This window comes from Callionymus lyra, chromosome 12 (assembly GCF_982586985.1).
Source record: "Callionymus lyra chromosome 12, fCalLyr1.hap1.1, whole genome shotgun sequence".
Lineage (NCBI taxonomy): Eukaryota > Metazoa > Chordata > Actinopteri > Syngnathiformes > Callionymidae > Callionymus > Callionymus lyra.
The window spans coordinates 26695219-26711108 of record NC_141829.1 but is presented as its reverse complement, the minus strand read 5'-3'; the positions used below and the strand labels follow the sequence as shown (position 1 = coordinate 26711108).

Here is a 15890-nt window from a genome sequence, read left to right as displayed (position 1 = left end):
TCTATGAAATAAGATAAACATAATCGTAAAAATTAGCTTTAAACCTGAGCAACCCCAAAAATGCATAAAATAAAGCTACACAATAATATATTGCGTTAGTGGCACGCTGAACACAGGCAATACTATTCTTCAAGCACATGCCTCCTTTGTAATCATGTTTCAGTAACCCTGGACTAAGAACTCTCTTTTTACTTAATTTGTGTTTCTGAATGTCAGTGTGGAATTTTAGCATTGCTGAAAAATACTTGAGGGTTAGCTTGTCTCCTGATCCGGAAGAAGTAAACCTGACAGTTGGTTCTGGTTCTAGTACTGGTCCTCATCTTGACCCTGTTTTCCTTGCCTAATGGTTCAGCCTCTTGTTGTGTTTTCTCTGCTGATCCTCTGGGCTCAGAAGTTATCTTGTTGGAATGTGTGGATTAGAGCCCCAGTTGGAGCTTGTCTGGTCATCTTTGAATGTCATTCATGGTCAGTGTATTAGCTAATCATTCAAAAGATTTGACAAAAGATTTGAAGTAAAGCTGGTACCTCTCATTTAGGGCTGAACAATAATTGAAAATAATCTTATTTTAATTATTTAACTCAATATTGCGATTAAATATAAATCACACAAACTTCAATGTAGAGCTTATTTTTGCACAGTTGCTCTTGTTACTATGTCATATATAAGTGCATCTCCTGTGATTAAAAAAAAAAAAAAAAAAAAAGAATAAAAAAAAAAAGTATATTCATTAATTAATAAAAAAATTGTAATTCACACAATTTTAATTGTGATTGTAAAATGTAATAAAATTTTGATTAGCAAACACAGACAAGCCATCAGCACGCACACACACACGTGCATGTACGAACACACCAGCAGCGCAGATGCACAAACAGGCGCGCACACACAGTCTTGCCAGCAGCACGTCTCTCGATTCAAATTTACGAACCAATGTCAGGAAGTAAACGTGTTGAAAACACTGGAGTTTCTTTCATTCATCTGAGCTGCCATCATCACATTAGTTGTTCATGTTCTACTCTGCGTGTTGCCCCAAGTTGTAGTCGTACGGAGGTCTGAAGAGTTCAGTTGTTTTGCTGAAACTACATGTTGTTCAATGTTGTTGAGACAGTGGTAGCATTTTATCCACACAGTTGTCATATACTGCTGCTCTTTAGCTTCTGTAGACGTCAGTGATCAACGGGCTAAAGCAGAGAGTTCAAGTCTCTCTCATTTGCACTGCTCTGCGCCGCTCGTAAGTCCCGTGACTATATGACACCCCAAAATGCAAATGAACTTCAAATAAAATAAAATCGCAACCCTTCTGATATAATAATCAATTTTTTTAATATTGCGATTATGTCACGAATGCGATGAATCCTTCAGCCCTACTCTCGTTGTATATCGTACGTAATTTGACGAGGTTCAACTTTTATACAGATGTCACCTATTCAACTTGTGTCTGTGTTTTTCCTGGTGTCCCCATCAGGAGAGGTAGCTCAGTGTAGGCCCCGCATAAAAAAGTGAGATCACAATAAAAAAGAATCATCTTCACCAAGGAGGTAGTTTTTCTGCCTGGCAGTTGGGTGACTTAAGGAGTTCTGAATGCATTTAAATGCATTGAGCTGAGAACAGTCTAAATGTCATGGTGGGGAAAGGAGCAAATGTAATAAATAGGCCCCTCCTGTATTTTACTAAAATATTTTATGTTACAATACCACAAGCATACTTCATTGATCAATCAGTCGGGTTTTGCATATACAGTATATGTAGTGTCTCGCATCAGTGACTTGTGATTTGGATCAGATTCTTCATGCAGAAAATGACGTCCACACTAAGGTTGGGCAATTGTATTGTTTCTACAATTCATTACAATAATTTGTTTCTCCAAAAAATGCAGATTTTTTTTGTAGTTTTCAACCGTAGTACCGATCCATGAAATCATCTGTGATCTGCCCTTGCTTTGAAGGAAGACCAGTCAACAACTACTGTGTAGTGTGTTTGAACTGTTCCGATTGGAAATAAACATTTTCACCATACCTTTAAATGGGAAAGATCAGTTCTATGTACAGATTTTATTTTTGTACGTGAGCCTAGTCATTAGTAGGATTAGTCATCCTAGGTTATGCTTGACTGTTTTCTGCTGAAATCTCTTCCCTGCACTACTAGTTGACTGCAAAATGTGGAATACATTTTGAATACACTCCTTAAGAGAGCAATGAGACGGCACTGTTCACTATTCTATCCATCCACTATTCTTAGACCTTGCTTCATATTTAATAAAGATTGTGATATTTTGGGTATGAGAACACATTTATAAATTCAAAGAATCACTTCTTGAGACTGTGCAACTGACTGAAGACATCTGCGCAAACATAGATCTACATTGTCAAGACGGAATCCATGGATAAGAGAAACTGGATCGGATCTTTGCATCCCTAACCAGAAAATGTTCCATCTTTATGAAATACTAGTCTGTCATATAGTATTGTTAAACATGGAGAGAACCATAATAATTACTGTCAACTATAGATGCAAGTTATTGAGTAATTTATTAATCGATAGTTGTTTCATCTTGTCGATCGATGATCGATTAGTGGATAACCGGCAATTTTTCTGAAATCTAAAAATTACACTCATCTCTGATCTGAGACATTGAAAACATTTAAAACAGCAGCATACCAAATACGTTCCTGAACAGAAGAATACTATACTATGTTGGCTACTGTAACATGAAAATAAATTGCTGCAGTGTCCCTCAGCAGCATGATAAATAAATTCAGAAATATAAATAAGATGTCACATTTCTAAACAAGAAGGAGTTGTCTTGCTTGCAGTTGATACAAAACTCTGCAGCGAGAATTCTGACCGGCTCTAGTAGAAGAACTCACATTTCTCTGATCCTTAAATCTCTTCATTGGCTGCCAGTTTCTTTCAGGATCAACTTTAAAATGTGCGCGTCAAGTACGCCAGCAATTACGGGTTCAAAACATGAATTGCAATAAATGTATTTTAATTGAGTATCTCTTATTAACAATTATTCGATAATCGCTTAACTGTTTGCATCCCTATTGTCAACCATTAGAGCAATCATTTTAATACCTCATAACTGATTCATAAACTATATCAATCTGTCCAACCTTCAATTTGTCTTGGTTTTCTTGGACTGTATTTCATGATTTTCCTGCGTCCAAGTTCTAGTTTCAGCATTTTGTTAAAGCACAGTAAACCTAAGCTTAATACATATGGCGAAGCTGAGCTTAATACATAGGGTAAAATGTCTTAAACTTAAATGTATTAAAATAACATACAGTATACAGAGATTCAATGCAAGGCTTTATTGAATGGTTTTTTAACAACACACAAACTTGTGTACTTGTGGTACCATCTACAGACAACAGAGTTTCTTCTTCTTGCAGTAGTGCATAATATGAAGCAGTTGTAAGTCTGATTTGTCTTGTACATTTAACTAATCCACTAAGCAGCAGATAAATTAAGCCATATTGTTATTTTTATTCACATTGCATCAACAGGAGCCAACGGAACAATATATAAGAAGCAGGCATTACACATTTTTTTGATTGGGTCGCATTGACCTACTTGTATGACAAGTCCAGATACATCTGCAACAAATAATCCTGTAAAAGCGTACTGTATATTCATAAGCCTATCATCAAATAAGGGTTGAAACTGTTCAATAATGTCCTTCAGTAAAAATAAACAAGAATAGAATCGGGTTAAGGAAATGTAAGTTGCTCAAATATTTGACAACAAGGAGGGTTGGGTCATAAGGTTTGTTCCAGTATTTTTTTTAAATATAATTGTGCTTACAAATGTTATAATATATTATGTTAACCCTCACTCAAATGTCCAAGCATGCTTTTCAGAACTCATCCTTTTTTATGAATAGAGTTATTATTATTATTTACTTCCATTTAGGAATTTCCAATTGTTGCTCAAAATAAATAAAACATCTAACTACAAACAAAGGATGTGGTGCTCTGAAGTTCCTAAATTATGAAAATAAACACTTTATTTTGACCCATGTCCTCCATCTTTCAAATGAAAACAACCTGCTTTCAAAAAAAATAAATGTAGCCCTTGTTTGTTTCCATAATCGTATCCGCATGGAGCCAGTGTTGGACGACCGAAAGAAGACCCCCGACTTAGTCTTATATGAGAGACCTTGGACATACTCCAAATTATCTACCTTATAGCACAAATATTAACCCATGCCATAGCTGTTAAGTGTTTTCATATGTCGATAATGAAATAGATTTCTGTCATAACTGCTTTGCATGTGAAGCCCAGATGAGAAGTTGACCTCTGCTCATTTGAAATCTTTCACATATACTGTCCCTGCTGCACAGCTCATATGAACTATATCGGAATTGATTTCTAATTCTGGATCACTGTACATAAGTTGTGCATATGGATAGAGACTGTAAGTAAGTAAGTCATTTATATTTGTAGAGTGCTTCTGATCAACTGTTAATCTAGGTGCAACCTGGTGATTGTGTCTTGGTGTGTCCGGGTAAGTGACTTTACCAGAGCTTGGTTTCTTGTCTTTTCTCTCAATGAATCCAGGACTAGGAAGAGAGCAGTGAACCTCATCAAAGAGCCGACTCACCTCGGACCATCCTTCTTCTGCCCCCTCCCCTCAGGCAGGCGCTACACAGCCCTGTGGACAAGAACTACACACACTACTACCACAAGAACACTTTCTTCCCCACCGCCATCTCACTCATGAACAGATCATTCCCTACATGCCATTTATATTCAATTTATTGCACAGGTTGAGGGTTTTTTGCACTGTTTATTTTTTTTAATCATGTATACTGTATATACCAGTATGTACGAGTGAATAAAGCTGCTCTTGAATCCGTCTGCAATAAAAGCAATGAAAATACATTTCTAAAATTCCTTATCTGAACTGCATGTGTGTCTGGGCCCATCAAGAATGACTTGACTCCCCTGGCATTTCCTTCAGGGGGAAGTAGTCCAGCTTTTTTCTTCTTCAGTCATATCTTGGATCTATCTGAGACACACACACAGAAAACACACTCATACCAACACATACATTTCATTTCTATCAGCCCATTTCTCCTATTTCTCCCCTAATCAAACATTTTAACAACGCTTTTGTAGATTCATTGGAACGATGCTAATATGTTTTAATAATAAGGACAATTCTAATTTCACATATTTTCAAGGGGGTTGGGAGTGTTTTCCAAGTAATACTTGCCTTTTTGGATTACAGGCCGTCCAGTATGTCATGTGCATGTCCATATAACAGTTGATAACAAGGCACATTTTTTTAATCCAGAAATTCACACCAAAAAACATCCAAATACATCCATACTGCCTGCCGGCAATGTCCCTTTTTGAAGTCCTTTTTGGACTAAGAAAAGTTAGTCCAGTTTTTGACTGTTGTATGTACTTCTGCCTGTTACTCCAAAAAGAAGTAAATTCTTCCAACCCTAAGTCGTAGGGGTGTGCATCTCTCCAATTTAAGACGATTTGATACGTATTCAGTGGGGTACGAAACGATACAGTATTTGATACAACGATTTGATTCTATTCGGTAGGATTTGATCCGACCCAGTTCGATACGATTTATTGGAATATGAAGTTATCTGATTAGTCTGTGCAAATTTTCATTTGTCCAGGTCAAAGGCATCTCTAGGCAAGTGTTTTTCAACCTTTTTCGAGCCAAGGTACACTTTTTCCATTGAAAAGAATCCTGAGGCACACCACCACCCAAATGGTTAAAAAATGTTGCTATGTAGATCTCTTTTTACGACTGCACATCAACAAATCGGTTCCATAACCATTTAAGTAACATACAGAGCAGCCAAACTCGGCTCTTTTCTCTTTTATTTGCAGATAAATAGTGTTTTTTGACTAATTGGGTAAAATTTGATATTCTCCCATTGCATCCACCACGATCTCTCAAGGCACACTAGTGTGCCACGACAGTGGTTGTAAAACACTGCTCTAGTCAATTGAATCAGGTCAACTGGTATTTTGTCTGTGAAGACGTTTCGCTCCTTATCCAAGTGGCTTCGTCAGTTCCAGAGAGTAGCCCGCATAACACTTTAAGAACTTTGGAAAGCCTCTCTGACAATGAAAACAAACTTTATATTCATTTTTCACCACTAACAAGAATGAGTGCAAAAAAAACAAGTACATTTCAACAAGGATGTGAAAGAAATAAACCTTTCGGAGAGAGGTCGGAGTAGGCTCAGTTTGCAAGATTTATGCGGGAAGAGAATAAGCAAGCTGGGCTTCCAGCTGTATGTGGTGTTTCCGCCTGAACACTAGAGGTGCTAGTATTGCACTAGATGGAGCTGATGTATAGCGAGAGAGAAGAAGACAAGAGAGTAGAAGAAGAGTAGAGTAATGCTACATGTTATGCTACCTAGTACATCCTGCCTTTTGATCCTTTTTCGGTTCCATGAAGTGAATTAAGTAATCTAACGGCTAGTTCTTACACCTACACTACACTGTATTGCTGATATAAGAAACTTGGTAATTGGGCCATTGACGGATTCGTGGTACATTTAGGTCAAGGTCCAGGGGCTTGTGTATCAATGCACTTACATCTTTTAAATCAAAACCAATTTCAGAATCGTATCAATAATTTACAGTTCCTGGTTAAATGCAGTCTAGGCCCCTCTCCTTCCTGCTGGTTAGGGTGTCGATGCCAGTGTGGAGTAGCTGAGAATGTTTTCTGAGGCCTCCTCACTTATAAAAAAGTGTTTCTTGAACAAAGGGTACACGCTGGAGAGTGACCGAAATCCAGTCTGAAGGCCCCTTTGGGCTTTCCACAATCAGAGAAACTCCCTGATACACGCACCCAGACAACCAAGAATGTTGATGGTGTTGTTTCACACTGCAAGTCATGGGAGTCGGATGACCACACCACTCATGTAATTGTTCATCAAAGTGATGATTCTAGATGTCACTGGAGATATATTCAGTCACATGTACTTAAATTCACAGTCTCACATTAACGTACTTCAAGTGGACATTGGCTTTCTGTATGTTTTCAATGGTGGTTAAGTAATCTGAATCAAATTGGATTTTTTTAATGAGCCACAATACACCGAACTTAAATTCAAACATTTACATAAAGCAGCAAACACTATTGTGCTTTACTGCCTGGCATAGAGACTTGTGACTTTTATGTTACTGTTAGTGTAAAAATAAAATATCAGAGAAACAAGAAATTAAGAAATAGCCAGGCGTGTATCCTCAAGAGTCTTTTTTTTCGCATTATGTCGGCAACAAATAATAATTGAGTCCTCATAGCTGGCTATCGTTATAATTGACAAACAGGAATTTAAAACTGGCCCTTTTAATTCAAAAGAACTTTGAAAGAAAGAAGGACAATATGTAGGTCAAGATCATTTCTCTGTCCACACTGAATCATCTAAATTGTTTGTGTGTGTGTGTCTGTGTGTGTGTGTGTGTGTGTGTGCGTGTGTTTCCCAGACAAATGATCCAAAGAAACAGATGATGTCATTGCAACCGTTTTGTGTTCAAGGAGATTTGTCTGTTTTCAAAGGTCACCTTGAGAAAAAGCGGTTGCTCAGACACACGCATACAATCTGTAGTTTGATTTTGACTCTTAGTTTTTAGACAATTTTACATTTATTGTAGTTAATATTTATCTAATTAAGTACTAAATGCTAAACGCAGATTTACATCAATAGAGAATGACGATGGGAACTCGTGAGACGACTCACCTCGAACACCCACCAAGCACAAACACTATTGACAGACTTTACATTGTTCTCGACACAGACTGAAACATAAACATTATGTCAATCCAGGCCACAGGTAGCAAGAAACGTGTACAAAACATCTCATTCATTCTCTTTCCGAGTGCATCAAGGGCTAAACGATAATTGGAAAAAATCTAATTGCGATTATTTTCCTCAATATTGCAATTGCACTTTAAATAAGCGTGTTTTTTTTTTTCAACGTTGTCTTTTCATGGGTTTTCTTCCAATATAGTAAATGATTCAATTTATAGTGAACCATATTCTTTTGTGGTTGTTAAGATGAAGTACAAAAACCAGGTATAACTAATTAGTGATCAACATTCTAGTTTGTTAACTCCAACAAAAAATAATCCCAAATGAAGAGATGGAATGACGCATTGTGTTGTCTTGTCCTCGGACACCAATCACAGCACTGCTTAGTGTAAGTCTGATGTAACAGAAACATGGAATTAACTGTTTTTTTTAATCCGTGATTTCACACATTTACTGCATTTAATTGGAAGTCTGAACTTAGTGACAGAATTTATCCAGGGTTCCAAAAAAGGAACGGATGTTTTTCTTGTCCAATTCTTCTGAGGTAATACATTAATGTGACAACTGGCTTATGTGCGTTGTCTTTTATTTTAGCTACTCCTTTTACAGACTTGCGTGTCTGTGTGTGTCTGATTAAGGAGAAAGCAAGTTTATGTCTTTCTGAGTACACATGTGTAAGTTAATGGTGATCTGATGAGTCTGCCATGTGTGTTTTGGGCAGCTATGAGTGTGGCTACATCAGCTGAAAACATACACGTATGCTCATAAGTCTTATGTGCATGTGTAATAACAACATGTCTGGTTTTAAAAAATATCTGTTCATGTAGAAATTTGATGACTCTTCAAATCAGAAGGACGATTGTTGTTTCCCTTTATCCTCAATACCAACTACTTTTACGCTTGCTCCGGATCAACGAACAGGTTGAACCCCCCTCCCTGCCAGATTTTTCCCATTTACTAACACACACACATATCCCTCTGAGCTACAACCAAAAATGTGATGAGAGATTATCTCAACACTCAGGCTGTGAAGCGCAATGACTCTTTAAGAGGCAGGCCAGGGGCTCAAGTGTCATAGTCACTATTTGCACAAAGGAAATGTGATCATGTGTCGCAGTTAACATTTGTATAGACACACAGAAACTGAAAATACATGCCTAGTTAAATATGTATCCCAGATATAGTATAACAGAAACACACACGTACTTTACACAGTATTAGTTTGTATGGATTTAAAAATAATTTGGGGCTGTGATATATCTTAGTTAATGTATTATTGTTCTGTCATCTATCATCTTTCATCAGCCAATATTGTGGATACACCCTCTTGTGATCCTTGAGGTGTGTCCCTTGAAAGAAACCTGTAAATCCCTATATATTTACTTTTATTTATGTTTTATTGTGCACATTTTCCACAACTTAATGGATGTTTCCTTCTATTTCTTTGGACTGTATGTTTATGTTTGAAGTCGTATGTCTAACCAAGAATATAAATGCCATAAAAATATTCTTTCAACAACTTTGAGAGTTTACTTACGTTCTCTTTCCATTTTGTCTCCAGGGTCGACATGTCAAAACGGGACAACTGGCAGCCATCAAAGTCATGGATGTCACAGAGGTCAGTTGTCACTATTGCTTTTTGGTTTTAAATGAGATGTTCTTTGGCCAACACAATGTTGTTTTCCAGTAAAAGTACTAAATCATTTCCATAAGCACAAATATGCCCTGATTGTGAAATGTATTTGGTTGACTCTAATTTTTATTAAATTTGTAATTTTAAGTTTATCAAAACTAAATCTCAAATGCATGTTGCGATCTTAATGTGTTATGAATCCTATTGTCCTACTAGTAGTTTTTAGCTGTGGGTAGTGAATGAAAGAACAAGATAGCGACTACAGAAGTACTGTACAGTGTGAATGATTCTGAACCAATTCATCTCTGCCCGCCACGCTCCTAAAACATTGATGGCTTACAGAATCATCTTCTAAACAATCGGATAATAAGGCAAAACAATATTTATTATCCCCGGTCCTGTTTACAAAAAGCTATTTTATTTTTATTCTGTTAATACATTGTAATGTATTTAAGGACTCTTACTATGGTACTCTGTTGGGGTCCACTTTCATTTTTAGTAGAAATGATGCAGATTTAAATGCATTTATCCAAGTAAAAAGTTGACCACAATCCACCCAGTATATGTGCTCTGACCTACTTTCCACATCCAATTACATATGCAGAGAGGAGAGTGGGATCAGAGCGATGAAAAGGGAGCAATAGAGACACTTATAAGGTGGTTTAGGGTGTCAGGATTTAGGTTTTAATTCAATTTCCTCTATAATTTTAGTAATTAAATATCTCAGTATGTCAATAATTTCATTTGATATAACTGCTTTAATATTTAAATATTTGGTTTAGTTAATGCACTGTTTTTGTAATAAAAAAGGTCTTAAAACTATCTTGTATTGTAAAAAATATATATATTTATTTAACACTATAATTTGATTTAATTCTGTTGTTACAAGTTTATTTACAACTTCATTGACACAAAATGGAGCTGAAAGCAAAATGTTCTTATTGATTATCAGTCCAGACCTCTCGTCATACAAACTTGGGGAATTGGACACTGACGTTATTTAGCAATTCTATGTGGCAGTTTACGCTTCGCTTGTGTGTATGCAGCAAATAGTTCTGTGGACACATAGTGGGAGAAGAAATGGAAGAAGACAGGAGGGGATTTTTAGCTGGTTCAGCTCGTTGATTATCAGGTGCTTTTGTGTCATGTTAAAAGCTCAAATGAAGTCCACAAAGAGCTGAAGCTGGTCGACAAGCCTTGAAACCTGAGCCGCTGTTTTTCTATTCATGCTCAGGCTCAATGTTCCCTCTAACTGCACGCGAGCGCAATTGCACACAGCTGATCGGGTCTCTGTGCACAAACTTTTCTTGGTTGCGCACAAAAAAAGAAAGATCCAACCTCGGTTTGTCTTTATTTTAAGCAAATGACATTTGTGAGCAGGCAGTAGCAGTGCATTTTATAAACTTGGGGTGCTGTGTCCTAGTTGGTTTTGAAGACCAGAGCGGACCAGAGTTGTCAGGTCACACTCTGAGCCATTCTCACGCCACAGGCTTATATTTACCGATGTTATACTATTGTATAAACTTTTGCCCATCACAGAAGGCACCGCGCAATATTAAGACTATTAGACTTTATTGATCCCACAGTGAGAAAATTCACACGTGCAGCAGAACAAAAACATTCAACAGGGAAAAAATCGGAGACAGAACACCAAGGAAAACAACACCATAATCTCAGTGATACAAAGCCCACAGTAAAAAAAAGTGTATAAGTGATATAAGAAAATAGTGAAGAGTGCTCAGATTGGCTGCTCTGCATGTCAATCAAATGGTTATTGCGCCAATTGGTTGGCGATTTGATTGACATGCACAGCAGCCAATCTGAGCTCCCTCCTTTTCCAGTGTGCGCACGGCAAAGTTCATATATATCAAGATTGAAAAGAGCAAGACTTCCCGACAGGCATTTCACGAAATTCAGAAAAATGAAAAGGAATTATAACAAACTAAATGATAACAAACTAAGATTTAAATCTTAGGGAGTCGCAGAAACAACATCACGTCAGATCAAAAGCTTGTTACCCTCATGTGATCACGTGATTGGAGCTATATCCTTAAAACAGACTTATATTAATACACCATCACATGATGACTATTTGTAAAACACTTTTATTCTATTAATATAATATTATGTGCGTGTGTTGCGCAGATGAGCCACAAAATCTAACAAAGCTCAGAGACCATCAGACAAAGCGCACACACACATGGTTTTGGGTGAAATTTTGAAAAAGAAGATTTCTGTGATTTTATTAGACTGATAGTCTTCACCTCCATGCCAGTTGATGATTTAAATAATAATTTCTCAAATTCTATATTGAATTGTTGTGATATGTTGTGGGATGTTAGTCTACATCCTCCAGATCTTTGGCAGTCATCAATTGTGGATAAATATTGATTTATAGCATCATAAACCTGTTATCTTTTCCATTGTCATAAGAGAAATATTTCTTTTTTAATTATCAATGTATTTCAAATTCTATATTCAAAATCTTTAACCTGCTATATTTAATCATCTGAGACCTTCACGTGGCTGAAAATCTGAATTAGTTTTCAAAATCAATATATTGAGAATTCATGAACTGATATGATGAAGGGTTATAAGGTAACCTAATAAATTGTTTTTTTTTCAAAATTATCCACAGCAAATACAGCAATTTTTCATAAAAAATTATCAAAATAAAATAAGAACAAGAACCTCAATGGAGAGACCATCTGGCAGACTTACTCACATGTTTCAAATGTTGTCTTAGATGCAGTAAGTCCCTCATGGTGCTGCTTCTCCGTTTTAAACTTATAACTTTATACAGTTCTTGGCCATCTGAAATCTTGGTGAACGAGGTTAACAGAGGAAAGTAAATTATGACGTAATAATGGGCTCTGCTCCTCCAGCCAGCTGTAATCACACCCGCTGTGTTTTTACAACAAGTCCCTTGGAGGCGGAGACTTCCGGGTTCGATGACGCTGCCTGACAAACCCTGATGCTTAACCAATCACTGCAGAGTTGTTATGATAAACATGATTTAATCTCCAGAAAAACAAAGCGCTTTGAGTAGGTTGTGCTTGAGCACATTTTCTAATGTAAATATTAATTAAAAGAGAGTTTTGTGCAAACAGACACATACTGAAGAGCATAATAGAGTTTCAAGATCAATTTAACAGACGCCTAAATCAACACATTAGTTAGTTCTGAAGAGTTCAGGCTTAAGAGGCTGAAGGCTGCGCAGCCTTAGCTCGTCAATGCTAATAGCAACACTGCCATCGAGTGGCTATTATGTAAACCGGGAGGTTATTTGTGAAGCCAAGTCCTATTTGTAGATTTTGCAAGAAGAATTTCTGCAAAATACACCATAGATGTATTCTCTGATTCACAAATGTGAAACACACACGTTTTTTTTAGTTTACAAATGTACTTTTGTTGTCTAAATAAAATGTTTACAATTGGCTATTTGATAATCAGCTACTGTGAATTAGCAATTATTAATGAGACAAAAATGAGCACATGTTAAAGTAGTTTAAATGAAATGTACATAACTTCTAAAATGAAAGTCAGTAGAGAATAATGTTTAAATAACATCTAGAGAGTTCTACTACATGACTGTTAAAAATGAAACCAATCATTAAATAAAATATTACAAAAACAAAAATCTCAAAATGTTACATGTTGATTTAAGAAATAAATAAATAAAAACTGACGCCCACCGAATGTCCACCCTACCAAATGTCACAATCACAGATCTGCTCTATGAACACCTGTTCATTTACCTGACGTAGAAACCCTCAACAGTGTAAATGTCACATAATGTAGATTTAAGCTGGACGCTACTGGAAGAAACGCTCGGTCTCCTGTGATGCCAAGCTTCACAACCAAGGCCTGACTATCCAGCTGATATCACACCATCTTTTCCTGAACCTCGGTCAGAGTGAGAGAGGAAGCAATAATGTGTGGTGTTAAAACTGAAGCTTTAGGCTGCTTCTGCATGTGTGCTCACATTGATAGCAGCTTATTGAAACACTGGTGATTCTCATCCGCGTGTCCTTAATCTATCAACTGAAAGAGAAGGATTTTTTAACGTGACTTTCTGGATGAAAAATGTCATTTTGCATAAAACAATGTTGAAAGATATGCTCTTAAATTAAATAATTAGATGAACACAAAAAGTTTACACTTTAACCTTCATCAACCGCTCACATCCTCAGTCCTGCATGCAGACAAAAGGTCTGAAAAGGGGAATAGATAAAAAAAGATATTATAAAGATATTAATACAAAAATATTAAATTCTACAACTTCTATCTTTGCATAATTTGACACAATTTTGTATTTGAATGTTTTGCATGATTGGAGGTCTCGAGAAAGACTGTTAAATTGATTTGTCTGCAGGTTTCTTACATGTGCTGCTCTGTTTACAGGATGAAGAGGAGGAAATTAAGTTGGAGATTAACATGCTGAAGAAGTACTCGCACCATAGAAATATTGCCACTTATTATGGAGCTTTCATCAAGAAAAGTCCTCCTGGGCACGATGACCAGCTCTGGGTGAGTCAACACTTATTTACTGTTTGGGTTTTGAGGTTTATTTTATGCAACTATAGTTTTACTTTCATTTTTTTTAACACAATATTGGTATACATCTAATATTTTTGTTGGAATTTATTTCTATCTTTTACGACTTGTTCTTTTTCGTTGTTTTAACAATTGTCCCAGTAACTTTAAATTGTATTCAGCATTCATTATTTGCAATAATACTAACTCACAATAATATTATATAGCTTTAGCCCTAATGAGTTGGTAGACTGGTTAGGGATAGTCCTTTAATTAAATGACGAGATGATTTAAATTTTTACAACTGGTTGCACCAAGAAATTAAACTTAACCAAGAAAAAAAACTTGACCTAAGACAAAACTGTTTTTCTTCTTTTTATTTCTCTAAAACGTGTTACTTTTCATTATCCTGTTGGTGAGTATATGATTGCTAGTGTGGCGTTTGAGTCGCTCACTGCTTCTTCTGCTCGGCTCAGCACAGCTTGTAAGTCATGCGAGAATTTGATGGGCCGAAAGTCAAATGAACATAACTTTAAAATAAAATTGCAATCTTTGCGATCCGAAAGTTGTGGTTATTCCGCAAATTCAACTAATTGTTTATAAAGTAAATCTCTTCTACAGTTCACTTATTTTACCTGCTCACTTAGCTGTCATAACCAAAATAAATGCTTTATTTAAATTCTACCTAGAGCAGTTTGGTCACTGTTACTTGTGGGTAGGCAGTGAAGCTGTGTTCATCAACATGTGTATTTGATAACTTTTATTTACCTTTTACTTCTCTCTTTTGGTGAGTGATATTTGGTATAGACAAAATAAAAAACACTTTTAAATCCTTTATTTCTTACCATGACTTTGACGCCCTCAACCTCGGCTTTATCTGTCAGTCAAGGATCTCCTCGGGGTCAAAATTTTGCTTTCCTTCCTTCACTTGTGCTAAATTCTGTTACCAAATACCAACAAAGGGTTTTCTTCCCATTTTTCTGCCTCAAAGAGTTCAAGCATATGTTCATCCAGATGTTTTTGTAAGAGTTTATAAATGAAAGGACAGCTAGAAAGCAGTTGTTAGACCGTAAATGCTTATTCTAACATGTTTAGCAGATGTTTGCACACTAGCAACACTGACAAATGTGTGTGTGCTTCCTTTCTATCCTCCAGCTGGTGATGGAGTTCTGTGGCGCAGGCTCCATAACAGACCTGGTGAAGAACACCAAAGGGAACACTCTAAAAGAGGACTGGATCGCATACATTTCCAGAGAGATCCTAAGGGTCAGGGGCTTTAACAACCTTGAACATCATCATTGCATTTTATGAAGTGAGCTGATGTTCTATTTTCGTTGGAACCGCAGGGTTTAGCTCACCTGCACGCTCATCATGTCATCCATCGTGACATCAAGGGACAGAACGTGCTCCTGACGGAGAACGCAGAGGTCAAACTTGGTAAGTTTGGAGGTCATTTCGATTTGTTGTTGTTGCATCTAACAAGAGACTGTAGTCGTTGGTGTTCAGAGGGCTGAACCATGCCAGAGTAAGGGAAGAAAAACAGAACTCTGAGTCAGTAGAAGTTATGTTTGCCCATTTGGTATGACCAAGCACTAACTAAAAAGTATTCCTGAGACTCAAGTAAAGCACTAGGCAAGGAGGATACAAGAAACTTACATGGGTAGCAATAACCTAAAATAAATATATTAGAGATGCACCAATCCAATACTGGTATCTCTAAGTCAGATCAGGTATCTGTGAAAAAGCTGCGATCCACGTATTTGATCCAAGCAGTTTAATACCTATATTTGCACTGATCTGCTGCCGTGAAGCTCTTCTGTAGTGATGTGAGCAGATGTTTGGAGGAGAAAAAAATAATTAAAAATGACTATTTTACAGACATCGATTATGCCGTGCGAATGCACTTAAAATAACACAGAGG

The 15890-nt window shown here is 36.7% G+C and overlaps 1 protein-coding gene across 9 annotated transcripts in view; it reads left to right on the top strand.

Moving 5' to 3' along the window:
- Positions 1-15890, top strand: part of LOC148068818 (mitogen-activated protein kinase kinase kinase kinase 4-like) — a 62750-nt gene that overhangs the window by 17688 nt on the left and 29172 nt on the right. For all 9 annotated transcript variants that reach the window (XM_087804555.1, XM_087804556.1, XM_087804554.1 and 6 more), the window contains exons 3-6: positions 9362-9418; positions 13838-13963; positions 15125-15235; positions 15316-15406. In XM_087804555.1, the coding sequence (XP_087660681.1) occupies positions 9362-9418; positions 13838-13963; positions 15125-15235; positions 15316-15406 (385 nt within the window). The remainder of the gene's footprint in view (positions 1-9361; positions 9419-13837; positions 13964-15124; positions 15236-15315; positions 15407-15890) is intronic.